The sequence below is a fragment of the Etheostoma spectabile genome, chromosome 24 (assembly GCF_008692095.1).
Source record: "Etheostoma spectabile isolate EspeVRDwgs_2016 chromosome 24, UIUC_Espe_1.0, whole genome shotgun sequence".
Classification (NCBI taxonomy): Eukaryota; Metazoa; Chordata; class Actinopteri; order Perciformes; family Percidae; genus Etheostoma; species Etheostoma spectabile.
Genome location: NC_045756.1, coordinates 2749091 through 2770896, shown reverse-complemented (window position 1 = coordinate 2770896; position 21806 = coordinate 2749091). Strand labels below are relative to the sequence as shown.

Sequence of the window (21806 nt, the reverse complement as noted above, 5' to 3'; positions counted from 1 at the left end):
GGCAGACCAGCAGCACGTTCATGATGGATGGGATGGCCCCCAGCAGCGCGTTCACCACAACCTGGAGAGGTTCAAGCACACAGACAAGCTCAGCACTCTCCTCACGGTCAAACTGAGGTCTCTGCTTGCCAAAGATAGAGAGGGCTGTTTGATTTGAGACGAGCAGCCATAACGACCATCTAATCACTTAACTGTTCATAAATAACAAATTTGGACCCCTGATTTGATTGAGCTATAAAGCTGACGCAATGGAGCGGCTATTTCAGAACAAAAGCCAAGGCTGATTTAAAAAAAACTTCATAGTCCTATATCATTCAAAGCTGTATTTAATATGCAATATCTGCACAAATAAAGCTCCTAACATCCTATATATCTACAAAGAGAATTTTCACAGAATGACAGTTGGAAAGAAGAAGGTGGATAGGTGCAAAAAGTTTACATTTGATAGATAAAAAAGCAAAACAGAAAAAAACCTTAGAGAGGCGGGATGAAGTCACAACATTTTGTTTGACTGTAAATGAAAAAAAGACACACAAAGACAAAAATTACAGGTCAAAGGCACCACACGAGCAATGTCAGAGAACAATGCCTGAGAGCAGCTATATACAGTAGTCCATTGACACAGTGTGCAGAAAGGCATGCAGACAGAAGAGGTACAGTGCTGAATTGCATGGAAAAGATAACTCTACAGAATCTGTAATAAGCATGCAGTCTTATGACTGTATGGCCCCCTAACATGCTAAAACCATTTCATAGACATCCAACGTTGAACCAGAAGAATTTGAGATTCTTAAAATGGAAGAATAACTTAAACAGGCATTTTCTTTTAGCAGCCCCAAGCACACTTGACATATAGCAAGTCAAATAAAAATAACACCATTAACATTTTCTAAAATAAATGCATGGGTTAGCGGAAGGTGGTCAAGCTTCAACAAGTTAATATTCTAAAAAAGTTTTTAAAATTTAAAGTCAGTCAGTACGTTGTTTTGAAGGTAAACAGGCATGCTGGCTGTCAGCTAGCCCACAAACAATCAACATTTTCATATGGGGTTTGTGTCGCTGATATTTGAAGATGTCCCTACCCTCATGCCCTCAAACCGAGACAGGGCCCTCAAGGGCCGGAGGGCTCGGAGTGTCCTCAGAGATTTGATGGCGGAAAGCTCAGAGTAGCCCAGAGCGTTGGCTACAAGGCTGACCAGGGACACCTGAGAGACGGTAATGACAAGAGACAAGCAGGGTGAAAGGTGAGGAGTGTAAAAGGTCCCTCTGCACTGTGTTTGAACAAGATGGTTGATTAGGCACTAATGATTAGTCTGCACCAGTTAAAGAGATATAAGATAATAAGAATTTCCACTAACTGTGAATTTCAGATAGAGAAGTGACAACAACGAACAGTAACTTAAACTTAAACATTAAAGGAACAGTTTGACATTTTGGGATATATCCTTATATGTTTTCTTGCCACAAGTCAATTGAGACGATAGATCCCATTATCATGTCTGTATCAGGGTTTACGTGAGCCAGTGTATGCTGGCTTTTTGCCAGTATCATGTGTAATTATCGATTACATGTCACTTAGCTGATGCTTTTATCCAAAGCGACTTACAATTAAGTGCTTTCGACCTTGTACAAACTCCGGACAGCAAGAATCAAGTGCAAGCACATTAGCTTCAAAAAAGCCAAACTACAAAGAGCCACATAAAAGTGTAAGTGAATTATTTTTTTTGTTTTTGTTTTTCCAAGGTGCAGTCGGAAGAGATGTGTTTTAATCCTGCGGCAGAATATGTGTATCTGGCAGATGAAATTATATATTAGTATAATTAAAGGATTAAATGGCCTATTAAATCAGTGGTCTTGTTAACTGAATATTTTTATGCACCAATTTTAAACAATGATAGAACAATGCGTCTGTATTTTTGACAGACTAGAACTTAGTCTTCTATTCATAGTGTTTGTGTTTTTCTTGCGTTTTATTGCAGTTTAAATGTAGACTATTATACAGCTATTAAAACATTTGTGGGGTAGTTTTTCTATATGAATTCTGGAATATCAACTGCCATATTGACCATATAAAAAAACACTGGTCTTTGCACGCTTAATATAAAGCTACAGCCCGGAGCGTATTAGCGTAGCTTAACATAGCATTGAGACATGAAACAGGCAGACATGCTGGCTCAGTTCTGGCCACAGCTCAAAACAACATCAAGACCTCTGAAGCTTACTAAATAGCATATTTCTTGTTTCTTTCATTTATACACAACATGGTGCTAAGCATAACATAGTGCATAGGTACTGATATGGTGTGGTATAAATATTCTCATCCAACTCGGAGCAAGCATGCATTTCCCAAAATGTCAAACAATTCTTTAAAGTAATTGTCTTTGACTTAACGGAAGATTAGAAGCTTTATTTTTTTAGATGCATCGAATATACATACGTCTACAATGAGGAAGTCGAGCCAGCACCAGGCGTTTGTGAAATACTTGACAAAGCCGTATGCCACCCACTTCAGCAGCATTTCCAGGATGAAGATATAAGTGAAAACCTTGTCTGCGTACTCCAGCACTGTTTTGATGGTCCTCCTCTGCTCGATGTAAACGTCCTCAAACGCCTATACAGCATGGAAGAAAAAGTAAAGATCGCTGGTGGAAAACAATGAGTTGCGAGTTAGGTGTGACCAGGACTGAGGTGCTTGCCTTCTAGTGTCAGTGTTAAGCACCAGTGTTGTAGTTGAGACCACCTAAACCGAGACTAAGTCACCACCAAGACCAGAGTGTATCGAGACCGGGATAAGATCGAGACTTTGAGTGTTTGAGACCGAGTCAAGACCAAGACCAGATTTGTGTTAGACAGCCAGAGCTTCTTCTCCTGTCTCACGCATTTACTTTCTTGGGAGTATGTGTAAAGGATGAAGGGAGGGTGCGGGTTTATAGTAACAAATTTAAAATTACATTTGCAAGTTTTGACACCTGGGCATAAATCAGGCAATTTAGCAAAATCCCTGCAGTTGTGGTCTTGACCGCTGTTGAAATAAAATCGTGAGTCCTCATTATCCGATACCGAGACAAGACTGAGAACAAATAGGTTGTTTCTGAAGAAATTGGTCGTGACTAAGACCAAACTCGAGTACTACAACACTGCTAACCACTTACAAACAAAATATCTGAAATAATTTCGGGTCACAACAGGAGGTAAATGCACATGCATACAGAACCCCCTGCTTACCAGTGCTCCGCTGCTGAGCAGGATCATGAATATGATGAAGGATTCAAACCAGTTGTGCTCCACTATGATAAAGCAGGTTTTCCTGAGTGTCCACCAGGTCTTAAAATGGTCGTCGTCCTCGTTTATCTGGCAGCACTGGAACCTGCTCACACAGCCTGCAGACATGGGTGGGGGGGCGAGAGAGGCAGAAGAAATGGCCATAGAAATGAATATGGACTGTTCTTATATATATATATATATATATATACACACTCACACACACACACACTACCGGTCAAAAGTTTGGGTTCACATACAATTTTTATTCCTCTCCATTATAGACAGAATACCAGCTGATCTGAGTGGGTGGCTGATCTTTAATGCAATATCTACATTGCCCATTATCAGCAACCATTCACCCAATGTTCCAAAGGCACATTCTGTTTACTAATCTGATATCATTTTAAAAAACTAACTAGCTAACTAGCTAACTAACTATGTAATCTGAAAACTGCTGCCCTGGTTAAAAAAACAATGCAACTGATCTCAGCTGGTATTCTGTCTACAATGGAGTATAATGGAAATTTGTGAGTGACCCCAAAACCAAACGGTAGTGTATATATATATATATATATAGCACTTTTCTAGTCTTAACGACTACTCAAAGCGCTTTTAAATAGTACAGGAACCATTCACCATTCACACACATTCATAAACTGTGGCTGAGGCTGCTACACCTGCTCATCAGAAAAACACTCACACAAATTTACACTCCAAAGGCGCAGCATCGGGGGCAACACAGGGTACAGTGTCTTGCCCAAGGACACTTTGACATGGGACTGCAGGGTCAAGGATGGAACCATATCGGTCCATGTTGACTAAAGGTGGTTGTATGATTAAACCAAAACAACCCTCATCTTTTTTTTCTCATTACTTGGCTTTTCTCTTGCCAGGTTCTCATACAAACCAAGTCAAAAATCAAATTTAATTTTAATTGTGTTCTTATTTACCGTTTGAGAGCCATTTAACCATTGCAGAACCTTCATATTTTATTTCTGTATTCCACACTCATGAAAGACTGAGGAGGTATTTGCAGATTCAGAATTGCACTGGAGATGTGTCAGACTAAATGTCAGGATCCATTAGAAACCGAGACAATCCCACAAACTAGTTTTCTTTCTGTACTGCTGAGCATTTTATTCCCTGTCACTCAGCGGTGAGTAAAACACACCAGTGCAATGCACAAATAAGTTCATGCGAATTGAAATGTGCTCTGAAAACATTTCAACTCCCACCTTTCTCGCTTTGTCCCACTTTTCCCACTACCCATCATCCTCCCTGCCTATCATCCTCAAATCTAGGGCTGGGTACGGAATTCAATACTTTTTAAGCAATTGCTCTATAGTATCGAGTATCGAAAAATGTATCGTCATTCAATACCCAATTTCATGTAATATCAGATGAAGCAGGTTTTCCTGAGTGTCCACCAGGTCAGTTAGCCAATAAGCATGCAGCATGTTTCTATCAAGATCTAACTACGCTGCTGATTAGCAGTCTGATGTTACATACTGAGAGACAGGCAGGAAAAACTATGTTACACACAGAGACTGGGCACACGGAATAGGAGCTAAAAACTAAAAACAAGGTTTGTGCTGTAATGTGTAGTGTTAAAATTGTATTTTTGTTAAAATGGATTTTTTTAAATTGGTACGGAAAAAAGTATTGTTGAGGAACCGGTATCAAAGTCAAGTATTGGTATTAACATTTTTGAACGGTACCCAGCCCTACTCACATCCCTCTCACCCTCTGTGAAGCAGGCCTCTGGTTCCAGTGACTCCTCCGGCTCCAACTCCACTGAATCCACCCCATCTCCTGGTGGGCGTATATCCACTGTGCTCCCCTCCGACGAGCTCAGAGGATGGGGCTCTGCATCAAGTTTCTGCATGATGAGGAAGTATATGAGAGCACAAAGTTACAGTGCAGGACCAGAGACGTTATGGGAGCCAACCGTTTGAGCTGGTTATCATTGTGATTCTCCATTCACATGTACTCCAGTGCCACAACTATAGATACCTTAGTGTGGAGACTAGGCACTGTAAATGCTCACAGAGTCGGGCTCAATAAAGTCATTGTATTATCATCATCACATGCATCATCTATCAAATGTACCTACAGGCTTTGTTATTAGTTTCAACTGATGGCTCAAATCAGATTATGTGGCAACACATAGACAGAGGGAGGTTGGCGTTACAATATTGGACTGTGGGTACGTTTGATTTGACCTCCGTTTGAGGAAGAGTGCATGCAGTATTCCAGTGCATTATCAATCCAAGCCTGAAATAGTACCAAGCAGAACGTTTGCTGAAGTATTTTCATGTCCACTGAAAAATGACTTCAAATCAATTTGTCTATAAATGACCCCATTTCCAAAATTACTTCTATGAATTGTAACCCCCCCACCCTAAAGACTAGAATCCACCCCCAGAAAAAGTGCTGAACATTTTCCTGAGTGACATGAAAACACGTTATTTCCATTCCTTGAAAGCAGTGTACAAGCTTCTTCTTTGTGTTGAAGTAGACGGTTAACCACATTAGCTTACCAGCAAAAACCAGTACTGTGCACTGTTTAAAAGCCAGCATGTGGTCTGGCATTTTTTGTTTTCCCATTTATAAAACATGTTGAATTAGCACCAATGCATACCCATATTTCCGTCCTCCTACTCAGTAATATGTAACACATGTAAGGTTGTTACTGTTGTCAAGTTCTTCCTTGCCAACTCAGATTTTTGAACCCTGGCAACATTTCTCTAAAACCCTAAAATGCAGTGATCTTTGTTTTTGAATTATTACAACATCATCTGCATATAGTGAGACCTTTTGGCATTGTAAGGCTTCCTTTGCTATTCTTTGGGCAAACATAATGTTATGTGGCCTCATGTCTGATCTCTCTGTCTGGCTTGGGAAGTACAGGAACATGTCATCCTAGACAGTGCAGCAGCTCTGATTGCCGTGGGACCCAGCTAATACGGCATGGGAATGATGGAAGCATGCTGCTCACAATTGCATCGTTTTCTGGAGAGGTGTTTCCCACAGGTTTCTCTTTCTCTCCTTCAGCAAGAGAACCATTTTAGCTTTTCTTGGCATAGATTATTTGAGGCTTTTACGCTTAACCTAACATGCTTTTATTTGGCAGATTTTGTTTGCGTTTAACTATGTTTGTACAAGTTGGGTGATGAGAAAGTTGCAGTGGAACGACAGTGGATAACACAGGCGTAGATGTACATAGAACAGTGCTGGCTAATCCAGTACTTGTGTACATGCACCATCTCTTGGAGGATCTAATGTAATTTGGGGTGGAGTTTCTTCTACTCAATATTTGAGAAGAATAAGAAATTACCCTAATTTAAATCGTCATAAAAAAGTCTAATTTAATATAAATTGCCATGTGTTCCATCTGTTTGGCCACCCTGGAAAAAGTACACACAAGTATTCTGTGTGTGTATGCATGGGCTATGAACAAGACAAAGTACTTTTGTCCATTCCATCCCCCCCCCCCCCCCCCCGCTCCCTCCCTTTATTCTCTTCCCCCTCCTCTCTTCCTTCATTCTCAAGTTTGGAGTGTTGTATGGTAATCAAGACCCAAAAACAAGTCAAAACCAAGCAATGAATTCAAAAGCAAAGATCATGTTAGATGAATTTGTCTATCAATGGAAAAGGTGGAGTTGCTCATTCGTAATGGTTTGCAACTGCAGTACAGCCTGATGCTTAGAGATAAAATTATGGGGGGGGGGGTAAAGGGAAAACAATTACAGCATTGAGTGTACTGCTGTATGAGGAAGGGTTGGTATAAAGCAAAGGGGGTGGGGTGGGGGCGGAGGGCAGACCAGGCAAAAAACGAAAATGGGCAATCCATTGAAAGTATGAGAAAAATATGTTTTTTGTCTGTAAATGGCAAAGGCAGTCCTCATGGTTAGTGCTATGGTACAATAAAGTGGTCTTACAATTCTCCTCTTACTGAAAACCTTGAGAGCGTCTGTGACACAGCTGCAATAACAAACGGGGGGTTAAACAAAGTAAGTCAAACACACCATAAGCCAGGAAACAACCTCAAGTGTGCTTCACTGTTCAGCTACAATGCACAGTGAGAGAACACGTTAGCCACACAGAACAACTTTATACATTTCCCTGAATGCATATTCCTTAATAGATAGCAAAGCAAAAGATTGGTATGCTGTTTCTGTACTGACACTGATTGCACACAACTAACACACTCTAAATTGTTATTATGTAACTTGAAATGCATAAACATGTGGTGCCATGGCTAGAAAAAGTCTCCAGGGTTTTGAGTCACAGGGGATTGGCACCACACCCACAGTTGCAAGTTGATATCACCAGGTCAGCCTGGCAACACCCAAAAGCAAACCTGGCATTTGCTCTGTAGGCAACGGATTACCAAGCAAGACTTCTGTGCAAATGATGTGCCCATGGTCTATTTTCTTTTGCTTAAATTGTAGTTTGCTGCTTCTATAATTTTATCTTAACAGATGCTTGTTGCTTCCCCTAAAACATGGAACAATGAAGCAGCCTATCTGTACACAAATACACTGACACGTTCACTCTAATAAGCGCATGTAGACAGTGAACGTGCTACATAGGCCAACAGCAAATTTGAGTCATTATCTGTCATGGCTTCTTCTGCTACCAAGGGCTTCAGAACTGAGTAATAATTAAAGAAAATTCCCTCACTAGCACAGCATGATGCATGTTGAAATGAGTCAGCAGATATGTTATTTTCAAACTGCTTGACTGTTGGAAGATTTTCTGAAAAAGGCCATTGCTATGTTAATCTTGACATTCAAGCATCAACTGGCTTGCGTTGGGTGTTAACTATTACACATATAAAGGAGCTAATCAAATACAAAAGTGGTGTGACTCAAAAGGTTTCCTACACACTAGCAGACATGTAATCAATCAAAGTCTTTCATTTTACCTCTTTGCTGCCCTCCACATCCGACGAGTCGCTGCTGAAATCTTCTGTGTTTAGGTTCTCAAAGTCCGACTCGCCCACAGCGATGGGCACAGTGACTGTCAAGCTGGGGTTATGAATAAATGACATGTAGTCACATTCCTCCATTGGGTACTTGGGTGTAGTGTCTCCACCAACCCCAACCACCAGCCCTCCTCCTGCCCTTCCATTGCCCTCTGTCATGTACACCCCACTTGGGTCCTTGGTGATCTCTACTGAAGTGTGGTTGGAGATGCAGTTTCCTTTGCCATTGCTGTGAAGTTCATCCAGGGGTTTGATCTCCTCACCTAGACCGGAGCCCTTACCGGCCCGGCCAAAGCAGAGGCTCTGGAGAAACTGCCGCACTTTGGATTTGACAAATGCGATGCCCCGCTGGATCCGGCCCACAGCAATCTGCAGGTTGTTCATCTCATTGTCGTCGTCAGTTGCTGCCAGATTGTCAGCGCTGAATGAGCTCAGGAGGAGAGCCAGGAACAGGTTTAAAACCTGGGAAGAAGTGGACATTAGGCAGGGAAAGAGATCTCCACTTGACCTTATTACTTGTAACAGCTCATATGTGACTTACAACTTGACTTTAAAACCAATCCAATATTAAAATATTCAAAATCCGAAGCAACCTATTGCCTTAATCTTGACAGTGTTATTCTGATTATAGAAAGCAAATAGAGAGGAGATCCCCATACCACCAGGTTTCCAATGACCATGACCATCATGAAGACTATCAGGCACATGGACTGTCCAGCCACCTCCATGCAGTCCCACATTGTCTCGATCCATTCCCCGCACAGCACCCGGAACACGATGAGGAAGGAGTGGAAGAAATCATGCATGTGCCAGCGGGGCAGCTGACAGCTATCAGAAATCTTACACACACACTCCTTGTAGTTCTTGCCAAACAGCTGCATACCCACAACGGCAAAGATAAAGACGATGATGGCCAGCACCAGAGTCAAGTTCCCCAGAGCACCCACTGAGTTACCAATGATCTTGATCAGCATGTTTAACGTGGGCCATGACTTGGCTAGTTTGAAGACCCTCAGCTGTTTTGAGACAAAAGGAAAAGCACTGTTGGACTTTCTGGATTTCTTCTGTAACTTTCATTAAATGACAAACGCATATTTTTATACTATTGTGTTCTATATGGATATTGTATACAATGAGTGGTATCAATCTTATAAAATAAAAAGTGCTTTGCTTTAACCCTCTGAGGTCTAAGGGCATTTTTACATTTCTTTCCAAATTCACATTTTATGGATATTTGCATATCGTATCCCCATGTGTTTCATGTGTGTCAAAAAGTTCAGAAAAAACTCTTTTTTCTGTATAGTGAGGCCAAATTTGTTCCAGAGCATTGTATAAAGAGATAGTTTGTCTCTAAAAGTAAAATAAGTGCATGTTTTTGAAATTTCTCAAACCGCTTGTGAAAACAAACCTAAATTCAATATTTTTGGTGCTTGAAATGGGTTTACAAAATGCTTGGTTTCACAAAAGTAGCATATTATTTGAATAAAATAGTAAATACATGTCTAAAATGACATTTTGTATCAGCGCATTTTGAATAGGAGTGTTGTCAACCCTCACTTAGAGGGTTAAAAGCAGAACAACATTTTATTATACTGTACTGTTACCTTAAATAGTCTAGCAGCACAGCAACAGTCATACAAAGCTAATCAAGTGAACACACTGTATCCCGAAGGCCAAAACAACTCTCAGTGGGACCTCTCACGTACTGCAAAAAAGCTGTCATTATATCATTACCTCATTAATAACATGAATGTCATTGTGAGAGCCATCGTGGCCTGACCCTAGAAGTACAGAGCGGTACGGAGCGGATGAATCCTGTAATGCAGCGTTTGTAATAAGATATCACTCCGCCAGTGCTCTTACCAATCTAAAGGACCTGAGCACAGACAGGCCTTCTACGTTGGCCAAGCCGAGCTCCATCAGACTCAGACTGACAATGATACCATCAAAGATGTTCCAACCCTCTTGGAAGTAGTAGTAGGGATCCAGGGCAATGATCTTGAAGCACATCTCTGCTGTGAAGATGCCTGTGAACACCTATTGACAAAAAGAGATCAAAATTCTAATTTTACAACTGAATCTATCATGAGAGACATTTGATATTTATGTTTTCTTCTGGTTTTGTCCACTCAGAGTTTGTAGGCATATCACACAATACTTGCCAAGTTTCCAACTGAGAGTACGTTGTCAAATTCTTTAGTCATGGGGTAATGCTCCATGGCCATGAAAAGGGTGTTGAGGACAATGCAAACTGTGATAGCCAGATCCACAAATGGGTCCATGACCACCGTGCAGACAACATCCTTAAACTTCAACCACGTGGGGCTACAATCCCAGATCAGACAGGTGTTGGCAAATCTATACCAGCAGGGGGGGCATTTCTGTCTCGACTCTTCAAGCTCTGGAAAAGGAGAAATAACCACATGTCATTATAATGAAATGCAGTTCAATCTATTTCTGTAGGATTGTTACTTCATATGCTGTCCTTGTAGTTTTCTCCAGAACTAGGAGGCCATGGTGTAAAGTTCAAGACAGGAAAAAAGAAGACTACGGACAAAACATGTATGACGTGATCCTGACCTTCCATGGTGTTGGTGAGGATACTGGCCACGCTCATGGCTCTCTGCCTGGCCACCGTTTCCTCTAAATAATCCATGGATGGCTTGCGAAAACCTGACCGGCGTTTCTTGAGCTCGGTATCCGTAGTTGTCCCCTTGAGAGGAAAAAAAACAAAAAACACACGCATCAAAAAAACAAATTTGAGGAATATTTAGCGGAGAGGGAGATGTGTACAGTATAGAACACGAGTCAAACAGATGGTGAGGTCATAGGAACAAACATTGGAAGTATTTTATCATTGTATAATTCTTGGAAATCTTTTAGGGACAGTCTATTGCAGCCTGGTTTCGTGCATGGGTGACACAATGGAGGGTGGGAATAAAAGCAACTAAGGGGAATAAACTTGAAGCCGGTCAATGGAAAAACAACGCATGAAACAGTTCCGTCACCTCAGGCAGCAGGAGACCTACAGGGGAGGTTGTCGCAGAGGTTCCGCCGACCAACGACACCACACCGTTGCAGTCCACGGCACAGTGCATCTTGCCGTTGGCGGGCAGCATGACCCGCGGCGCCCCGAGGCTGGTCTGGCTGACGGTGCTGCAGCGGCGCTCGAGACGGCGCGGCAAGAACAGCGAGCCCCGCCGGCTCTCGCTCTCCTCAAAGGTGCTGTGCTCATCGTCGGCGAAGTCGTTCTCAGAGCCCATGTCGCGCGCCCGGCCGCGGAAGCTGAACAGGCTGGCGCGGCTGTTCCTCCGAGGTGAGAAGAGGGATCCGCGGATACTGAGGAGAGACTGTGAGAAAGAGAGAGAGAGAGAGAGAGAGAGAGAGAGAGAGAGAGAGAGAGAGCAGAGGGAAGAGAGAGAGAGGAGAGAGAGAGAGAACAAAAAAAGTTAGAGGATGCAGAGTCTGGGATACTGGTGAAGACTGGAGGATAGAGGGGATACACCACAATGACACATTGTGGTGTATCCACATTTGGTGTGGGGTGTGGGGGGGGGGGGGGGGGGGGGTTCTGTGAAATGAGGGAAGGACAGGGATGTAGTTAGACCGAGCAAGAAGGAAAAGAAAGAATGACAAATATGCCACAACAGTAAATGTAGCTTAATTTTTATTGTGGCTTCTTTAAAAGGAATCGTTTGACATTGTCAAAATGAAACTCATTTGCTTTAGATTAAAAAAAAGATTGATATCACTCTCATGTTTCTATGGAGAAACCGGTAGCCGGACTCAGTCTTAATGCTCCAAACCTGCCTACCAACCCCTTTCAAAGCTCACTAATTAACACATTACATCTTGTTTCTTTACAAGTTGGCTCCATCTTCATGGTGAATGGACAGATAGGAGACTGGTATTAATCTTCTCATCCAACTTTCGGCAAGAAAACTAATTACATATTTTCCTAAAATGCTGAACTATTCCTTTAGTTAACAAAACTGAATACATACTTTAATAGGTGCAAATAAAGTAAAACGTCATCCCTGGGTTTACCTAGTTGTAGCTTTTGAGGATATCACTGGCGTGATGGGAAATATTGTGTATCATTGACAAATTACTAAACCTATTTGTCAGGGAAGTAGTTACCTGGTTGGGTGAGGAGCATCTCTTTTCATAAGAAAGTCTATTGGCATCGATGGAGAAGCGGAAGCTAGTTCTCTTGATGCTGTCCTCAGACTCAGACTTGTGGAACTTGTCCCGGCCCCCCCTCTCCTCCTCCTCCCTCTGCTTTCTCTTCTTCCACCTGTTGCGTCGCTCCTTGGCACTTTTGGAGCTGAGCTTAGATGTCCCCGAGGAGGACTCCGAGGTGGGGCCACCTCTCCCGCTGTACTCTCCGCTCTCCGTGGCGGCTGCCGCGGCAACCTGCCAGCCAATCAGAGCACAAACACAGTTGTCATGGCGACCCCGTGCCTGTCTCAAAGGCTCTGGCGGACTGGAGCGGAGGAGAGAGCCTGGCAGCTGAGAGCAGCAGCAGCATGAAAAGCCAAGTAAGCCCCAGACACCTTCTAAAAATGGACGCATGAATGTTTTCATGCAGACCAAAACATTTCTAATTTCTTGCATTCATAATATTCATCCAGTAAGAGAGAAAATTGTGTGGATGCTGGGTTAGGTAGCAACCTTTTCGTTTTACAAACAAGTTGGAAATTCTACTCTTAGAAGCCAAGCAACATTAAGAAATATGATTTACTACCATGTGTACTCTGTTTCATATTAGGCTTTTTCCACAGAAATGGGCTTTGTTATCTTCCTGAAAGGCTACTGAGAGGCTAGGTTGGGGGATGTCAACGGGGAAAATCTGGTGATGTCAGGAGATGTCTATGAATTTACAGCATTGCCAAACATATAACAGACTCTGCATATTCAGTAATTATGCAATTGATACAAGTTAGAGTTTTAAACTTCATCGTTTTATCTTTGTTCTAATGGACAGAAATTCTTTGTGTGTCCCACAAAACGTACGGCACTATAGCACAATGATTTAAGAGTCTGTCATGGCATCAACTAACAACAGCAATTGGAATGTGCACTAGTCTGATAAGAGAGTGTTGAGCCTGGCAGAATAGTGCACAAGCCCGATAAGACAGTGTTGGGCCTCGCAGATTAGAAGGCTCAATCAGAAGTGTGGTAGAAGTTCTGAAAGGAAACAAAGCAAGAGAATGTATCTGATCTTCCACTAATCACGAGGAGGGGGAAAAGATGTGGTGTAGTATTGTACAAAGTGAAATGCAGAACGTAAAAAGGAAAATAAAGCTTCTGAATTATGTTACACTATTTCTACAGACACTGTTGTTCCCAACCTTTTTTGGGGCCCCACATCCCTGCCATATGATGTCAGGTGCCCCCTTCAACTCTACCAATTATGTGTTCATTTCAATAGATTTAAAAGCGGATGCTAAGGAACATTGCATAAAAGTAGATATTTTTTATGAGAATCTTTAACAGGCACATGAATTGTCAATGTTAAAGTCAGTCAACTGTCTACCTGTGCATTCGGCTGTGTGTTACACATGTCGCCGGACAGAAATAGACTGTCTGGCTTTGTCGTCACAAGCTTCAAAAATAACTTCTTTCCATTATCCAGCATTTCACTTGCACTCAATGTCCAGCCGCTAATTGTTCTTTATGTAAGTCGACCAAGGACTGCTGACCCCTGAGGGAGCAGCAAAGGGGTGTCAGTCATCCAGGACAGTGAATCCCTTGGTCGCCCGGGGCAACGCTACTTTTGGCAGCTGGCACAAGACTACAGTATAAGTCCAAGAATCAACCCAGTCTCCCCAGTTACATAGATAAAAAGAGATTCTTCCAGCCACTCGTCTATATTGTGATATACTCCGATTATTTTACGTGCTACAAAAAAGCAAAGTTCCTAAAACTTCCCCGCCGCATTAGCAGTTTGTTTCTCAAAATGACCCCCTCAACTCATATTCAAATGAAATGTTCTGAGATATTCACTCGTATGAAATGGACACACAGAGCAACTGGTGGCCTGTATCACAATTCTAATTTGAAATCTGAGCATACAAAGATAAATGTCCTGCCTGTGCCTCCTCCTGCTGTCTCTTCAGCTGCTCCAGCATGGCCTGGAACTCCTCCTCCTTCTGCTGGGCCTCCTCGATGGTCGCCTGGTTCTGCTCGTCATACGCCATGGCCACCACGGCCAGGATCAGGTTGACCAGGTAGAAGGAGCCCAGGAAGATCACCAGCACGAAAAAGATCATGTAGGGTTTCCCTGCAGCGCGCAAAGTCTGATGGATCCAAGACAGACAGATTGAATTTATTTTAAAAAAAATCTACCTGTGTATGAGAGTAAAATAGATTAGTCTTTGAAGTAACACAATGTATTGTACTGTGTTCAATTGTGGTCATCCCATTGTTTGGTGACTTGTCAAGTTGCTGCATTGTACTGTTGCAGCACAAAACAGAATAGCCTTACATAACAGGCCTGGTCTATAAAAGAATGACACACCCTTCCAAAAAAACTCTGTTCGACTGGGTATGTTTGCTCAGATATTTACTTATTATTATATTTATTTGAAGGTAAGTTTTTTATCATGAAATTAATTATTTAAAGATATGCGTTACCAACGTTCTTTGAAGTTCACTGTCAACAACCTTTACGGACAAGATAGGAAAAGTAGTAAATATACCCAAGGGACAAGCGCATTCTGTAATTCTATAATGCTCCGAATTGAATTCTACCAACCTGCTGGTAGAGGTTTTCCCAGAAGTCCTGGGTCATGAGTCGGAAGAGGGAGAGAAACGCCCAGCTGAAGGAGTCAAAGCTGGTGTAGTCGTAGTCTGGATTACGACCAGCTTTGATGCATATGAAGCCCTCCGGACAGAGCCTGTCAGGACACACAGGTGTTAATGATTAACACTTTGCATTAGAGGTGGCATGTTGAGATGTTGAGTGTTTTAACATATTACCATAAAACTCATATCAATGTGTTCCTCTTGGTTTTTGCACAGATAAGGGCATGTGATCGAGTTACAATGTTCTGAGGGTAACAGGGTTTACATGAAATACTAAATGTTCTCAAATACATAGCATTGACTAGAATTAACGCCATACGGTTGCATGCCTCCAACAACAAGTCAAGGAGCAATTCCCATCCATGTCTGTCCGGACATATATGTAATGGATATAATATTTGGTATAGAAAGTATATATTTTTGGCAAAACAGCAATGCTTCACACACATCTTTAACCTGGCAGCACATATGATCTATACAATTGCCACAGTTACAAGATCAGTGTCACCAATTTAATATCCAACCAAATGTGAACTTTTGCACATCCACTAATCAATGATTGTGCAAATCCTGCACTAAACCGTACAGCCAGTTATGTCCATGTCTGTTATTTTGTCTTTTAACTTTTTTATTGGAACAAATCTATTCTATAGTTCTGTTCTTGTCTGTGGCAGTACTCTGCCTTATTGTTAATACACTTTTTAATATGTTTATTGTATGCACAGAATACACCAGGGCAAATCAATTTCAAGTGAAAACTTCCTTTTGTAACAAATTCTTATAGATTCTTATTCTGATTTCAGTCACAAGTCTTGGAACAGCACCGCTTACAGTGACTCTTTGATTAATGGTTTAGTAATCAGCTGAAATGAGTAAGCTCCCCTTAATGTGAGCAGGAAGGAAGAAGTTTCAACATTTGCCAAAACACATTAAATGAAATGCCCTCATAGTTAACCAGCAGTTTAGATTCTTGCAAGGCCTCAGAGCGGTGGCGAGTGTCGACACTAATTGTGTATGCTCAGCTTTGTGGTGCATCTAATTGGCTATATAAATAAAACATGTCGAGCCTTACCCGGCGCCACTGCCATTCCCACAGAGCAGAGCATCCCTACGGCCAGGGAGGTAATAGTAATTTCCTAGAGGAGAGGGGAGACAGAGGGACAGTCAGACAGAGCGACTTCACAGGAGTGAGGTTGCGGATATGAGGAAACAGAAAAGATCGATGAGGGAACAGGATGACAATGTGCACCCCGTGGGGTTCTCCTCACTTTTTGTGTGTTGTGTAATATTGTCCATTGGCTGTGAGCAGGGGCGTCCGACTGGGGGTGGGAGGGGGACCGAATACCCAGGGCCCTCATGTGAGAAGGGCTCAAAAAGCTGTAGATGTGGGGAGGAGCCCATAGAAAATGCCTGTCTACAAGCCCAGAATTGTGTGCTATACCCGTGGCTGGGCGGCCGAGAGGAAGGATGGTAATTTGACTGTTATAACACCCAATCAAATTTGTCATCCTTTTGGTGTGTTTTTCTGTGTATGCACATGATTTTTGATTCAGTCACGGCCACTCTGTCCTCACATACCACGTAACTGTCTCAAAATTACAATCATATCAGACTTTTTTTGGAAACTAAATATCATTGATGCAGTAAAGATGCCAGACTATAAGATCAATGCAATTGCAATCCTCTGCCTGTCTCTTCTTCTTCTCCTCTTGCATCAGCTTGTCATGTAGCTAGTGCACAGCTCCTCGATATCCCGCTGGCGGTCAGTGACTCACCCTCCTACGGCACTTTAGGCGGCTCATGCCACACAGATGGGCCATGGGAGAATGATGAAGGGTAGTGAGGGGGTGAAAGTAGAGGGTTTTATTGTTGTGGCGATTATCCACCATATTTGCCGCAGTCTCCCACCAGCCCTTGTTAGAGAGCTCAGCCCCTGCTCCCAGCCATGGCTGTCACTCCTTATCACGGCTGTGCCTGACCTCCCCCACTCAAACCGCCGCCATGACCCAACTCTGCATATGAAGCAGCCAGTATCTGACTTGGCCCGTCTGGGGCGGACGCTAACTTAACCCCGGTTAACCCGTGTGCGCCTGGGAGACATGCAACAGCACTTTCATGCCACCTCATTCGGCTTACTCTCATCGCTGATGTACTCCGTCCAGTTGAAGGAGCTCTCTGTGGCGTTCTGCATAAACGCCATGTTGATATCCAGCAGGGTGTTGTTGCTGAAAAACATTGCGGTGTCGGCAGTGATGTTGCTGCTGCTGTTGGTGGCGTTGCTGTAGATGGGCTCACGCACGCACTTCTGCCTCAGGTTGCCCATGAAGAGCTGCAGCCCGATGAGGGCGAAGACGCTGAGGCAGAAGACGGTGAGGATCATGACGTCTGAGAGCTTTTTTACCGACTGGATCAGTGCGCCAACAATCGTCTTCAAGCCTAAACGGGAGAGAGGGCAAGGGGTGGCAGGAGGGGGGGGACATCACAGAATGATTACTGATTGCTAATTACAGCCACACGCTTTTATAGAAAAGCTGCTGCTAATAAGAGCTCATGGTAGCAAGCAGCCAGGGGAACTGCAGTGGAGGTTCCTGTATGAACTGTTGGCAGTCATACAGGAAACGGGCTGAAAGAGATCGCTGCTTATTATGAATAAAGCACGAGAGGAGGCTTCTCATGCCCAATATAGTGCTATGGGATAATGCTCTGGGAAAGTGATTATTAATAAATAAGGTGTTGTAATAATCTATACATCTGCGCTGTTGTCTTCTGTTAGAAAGTCACTTAACAAGTTAAACTGAGCTCTCTTTCAGTGCAGTCACTAAGACCAGCGCACAGCACTAAGTAATGTGCACAAGGTCAATGTTGACAAATCCAACCACCCATTGTTTTATCTACTGTATATTGGCAGCATACAGCATTATGAACAAGAGGGTTGAGTGAAGTGGTAAATATATTTGGAGGATGGTTGTCACATCACTGGTTTCATACCTAAAGGCCCCTGTGCATAACTCAACTTCAACCTAGACTGTTGGAAAAAATGAGATAGTGTGTTAAAAGTGAGCTTTAGAGGTGATGGATAATGTATTTCTTTTTTTAAACTTTTGGACAGGGCCATGTTAGCTGTTTCTAGTCTCTATGCTAAGGTAAGCTAATCACCTGCTGGATGTAGCTTCATATTTGGAATGCAGACATGAGAGTGCTATCAATCATCTTATCTAACTCCCATCACTGAAGCCAGTTGGCATATTTCCCAAAATGTAAAACCCGACATGGTGTTTGGATGTCTATTCTCAACATGTCAGACCCATTTTCACCAAAATGGCACTCTCAATCTTACACCTCTTCTCTCACCTTTGTGCCATGTGCACTGTGCTCTGCATATGAATATCAAAGTGACAAGCAAAATGTATTAACGGTCTGGAAAATTCCAACATGTCCTAGCGCCGCTTGTACTAGGCTTTGCACTTCAACAAAAATGGAGCCCAAAATCTTTAAATGGGGTCCAAATGTAGTCATGACAGCTGGAATATGTAATGTATGTTGTGGAATTAGGTGGTCTTCTTTAAACAAAGAGCCAATGACATGTTTTCCTAGATGGTTTACATATGACCTTTTTTTTTTGTTTGTGATGCGAATAAGGTTAGTGTTTAAATGCCATTGCCCACTCACCATATAACAAGTTCTCCCAAAACACACAACATTGAACACGACATGCACAGGAAAACAAGGTAAGGAGGAATACTACACACACAAGTCCCTGCCACCAGAAAATCGGCTTTTGCAATGTCTCATGCAAAATGGAAAGAAAATAAATAAGTACACAAAGTCTACTTGTAAGTCTCCCAAGGCAAGAATAGATTTCAACCAAAACAAATTCTGCCTTAAAGGATGTATCTAAAAGCTAAGAATCCTGTCAATCTGTGCAGATTGGAGCAGATTCCAGCTTTTACTGGCCTTGGGACGAAGGCAGCATGAGGGATGGCGACGGGCGTCATTAGGCTTAGCTACAGTGAGATGAGCTGCGAAGGGGGGGCAGGGGGGGCTTGGATGTTAGCGAAACGCCAGTTAGCCGTTAGCATTTCATTAACCTTATGGGCCTTGATAGCTCTCTCACCTGGGATGACTGAAATAGTTTTCAAGGCTCGCAGAACCCTGAAGGTTCGCAGTGCTGAGACATTGCCCAGGTCCACAAACTCTGTGACATATCTGTAAGGGAAGGGAGGGGAAGGGAGGGAGGGAGGGAGGGAGTTGGGTAGAGGGGTATTTTTGGAAAAGGTGTGGGACACACACGCACACACGCCCAGGCACACACAAATCAAGCACCCACACACATGTCGTGACAAGACAAAAGAAGGGTCATGGGGAGGGGAGGGCAGAGGAGGGAACGGCAAACGGTCACACACAGAGGACAAATGGCAGGAGTGCTGGCAGCAGGCGGGGACAGCCTTACCTGGTATTACTGAGATAGTTTTCAAAGCTCGCAATACTCTGAACGTGCGCAGAGCTGAAACATTGCCTAGGTTTACAAACTCTGTTATATACCTGCAGGATCAAATGCACAGTTACTACACAGCAATATACAGGCAAACACCCATTACACACCATCTGATAAAACAAATCCACCTCTCGTAACATTAGGAATTCCCGGAATCTCTCCAAGAAGATTGCAGTGTTATTGTATTATGAGACCGGTGAGTAACAAATACTATAATCAAAAAAAGAAATGAATCAGAATGTAAACTAGTTCCAAAGGCTTTGTTTTGTAGTTTTTCAAGACAAGTAGCTGAAGTCATTGATGCGTTGGACAAAATATAAGCCAGGATACTCCTCCTATGCTTCACGGGCTCACATCCACAATAACAGAGTAGGGTGGAGACTTCTGGCCATGATTTCAAAACCCACACAATTAAGCTGCAGATTGTATTACTCTCTCTCATACTCTTCATTCTCTCTGTTCTCCTCACATTCACAGTGGGCTGCTGTGCTGATTAGCGTTGAGAGCATTTGGCCTCTTAATCTACGCCAAATGATGTTAAATTGATCCTAACTATGTTTGTCAGAATACTTACGCCATGAGGATAACACTGAAATCCAGCCAGTTCCACGGGTCCCGCAGGAAAGTGAACTTCCCCACACAGAAGCCCCTAGCCAGGATCTTTATAAGGGACTCAAAGGTGTAAATCCCTGTGAATGTGTACCTGATAAACAAGAGAGGAAGTGTGAGGAAAGAGGAAAAGACACGCAGGGAGAAATAATGATGTTGGTTAACAGTTCCATTGTTCAGAGGTAAGGTGACAGACTCACTGGATGCAGGGCAGCGCTGGATCTTTACATTACATCTAGCACTGCATCCTCAAATCTAATTAGTCAACCATTTTCTTGATGGGATCCTTTATTATTAAATTTTCTCCAATATTTGATTTCATGCTTTGGGGGATTCAGGCAGGAAATACGCTGCCGTGGAGTTGTGGGCTATTGCCGCCTTAATGTCATATGGAAGTTATTGTGTGGAGTTCAAACTTCTAATACATCCACATCAATATTGAAGTTGTTAATTTGACCAAGAGAATCTGATAATTTGGAAAGCTCTGACAAATCCAACTTGGCAACATCAGCCAAAGTTTGTGTTTATGAAACCTACAGTGTATGTCATGGATATGTCGTTATATTGTCAAGATCAATTTAATCCATCGTGGAAAGTCATACTGTGTTATCCATACGCAGTTTTTTGTCTTCACTTTAGCTATGGATGAACAACTTGCTTTGATACTGAGGAAAACATCTAAACATGGACATTTTTCTAAGCAGATTTGTATACATTTATCCAGAATGGACATCATTGAGATGATGTTCAGTGTGTGTGTGTGTGTGAGTGAGTATTGAGATTTGACTGAGTCATGACTTTAAGAAGTAGAGGCGTGCGTTTTGGATTCGGGTTCAAAGGGCAAATGAATGTATATTTCAATGTAAATGCAGACTTACTCTACATTCTTGGCCCAATCCGGGGGATTACTGAGGGTCATGAAAGCACAGTTGGTCAGGATGGTGAACATGATCAACATGCTGAACATCGTAGAGACAGGGTCAAGGAATACAATATCGCATTTGTGTTTTCAAACATTAAACACTGTATTCATGCATGCCGTGGGAGATACACTACAACCAAACCTGACAGCTAAACAGGCATTCATCCATGATTTAAAATGTCTTCCACTTCTCAGCAGCAGGAAAGCCTGATGTAATGTTGGCATAGAAAGTCTAAACCAATCATGACATTAAGTCTCCGTCATTTAAATCCCTTTTTTGTTTGATAAACCCTTTAATCCAAATCAAGCTTCATCCACAGAAAACTGAAAGGATATGAGTGCACTAAAACTCTAATAGCTACCCTCCTTAGAGGGTTGAAGGGGTTTAAGATGTACAAGGCAGGAGTGGCGTTGAAACGGAAGATTGCCTTCCCGCGATTCAATACTATGAAGGTCTGAAAGAGAAACAAAACAAAATTGGTTAAAATCTGTGTCATGCAAAGCCTAGTCTTGGCCCTGCTCAGCTTATGTGTTATATGTGAGATATGCAACACCCAGGGGAGGCAAAACATTTCATAAATCTGCACGTGTTGGTGTATGTGTGTCTTATCTGTCTATCTGTATAATTCTGTTCATAATAGTATTCATTTCTATATTTATTCAGTACATACCCATGTCTTGCACTTATGGAACCATTGTATATCCTGCACTTACTG

The 21806-nt window shown here is 42.5% G+C and overlaps 1 protein-coding gene across 1 annotated transcript in view; it reads right to left on the bottom strand.

The window, feature by feature from the left end:
- Positions 1-21806, bottom strand: part of scn1lab (sodium channel, voltage-gated, type I like, alpha b) — a 32214-nt gene that overhangs the window by 7203 nt on the left and 3205 nt on the right. The window contains exons 3-21 of the mRNA XM_032506850.1: positions 21427-21545; positions 21047-21136; positions 20134-20262; positions 19179-19606; positions 17201-17500; positions 16137-16200; positions 15015-15156; positions 14350-14556; positions 12395-12670; positions 11263-11604; positions 10835-10967; positions 10417-10655; positions 10118-10291; positions 8914-9270; positions 8195-8716; positions 5008-5143; positions 3226-3380; positions 2438-2611; positions 1083-1205 (exon numbers count right to left, since the gene is read on the bottom strand). Of these exons, the coding sequence (XP_032362741.1) occupies positions 1083-1205; positions 2438-2611; positions 3226-3380; positions 5008-5143; positions 8195-8716; positions 8914-9270; positions 10118-10291; positions 10417-10655; positions 10835-10967; positions 11263-11604; positions 12395-12670; positions 14350-14556; positions 15015-15156; positions 16137-16200; positions 17201-17500; positions 19179-19606; positions 20134-20262; positions 21047-21136; positions 21427-21545 (4110 nt within the window). The remainder of the gene's footprint in view (positions 1-1082; positions 1206-2437; positions 2612-3225; positions 3381-5007; positions 5144-8194; positions 8717-8913; positions 9271-10117; positions 10292-10416; positions 10656-10834; positions 10968-11262; positions 11605-12394; positions 12671-14349; positions 14557-15014; positions 15157-16136; positions 16201-17200; positions 17501-19178; positions 19607-20133; positions 20263-21046; positions 21137-21426; positions 21546-21806) is intronic.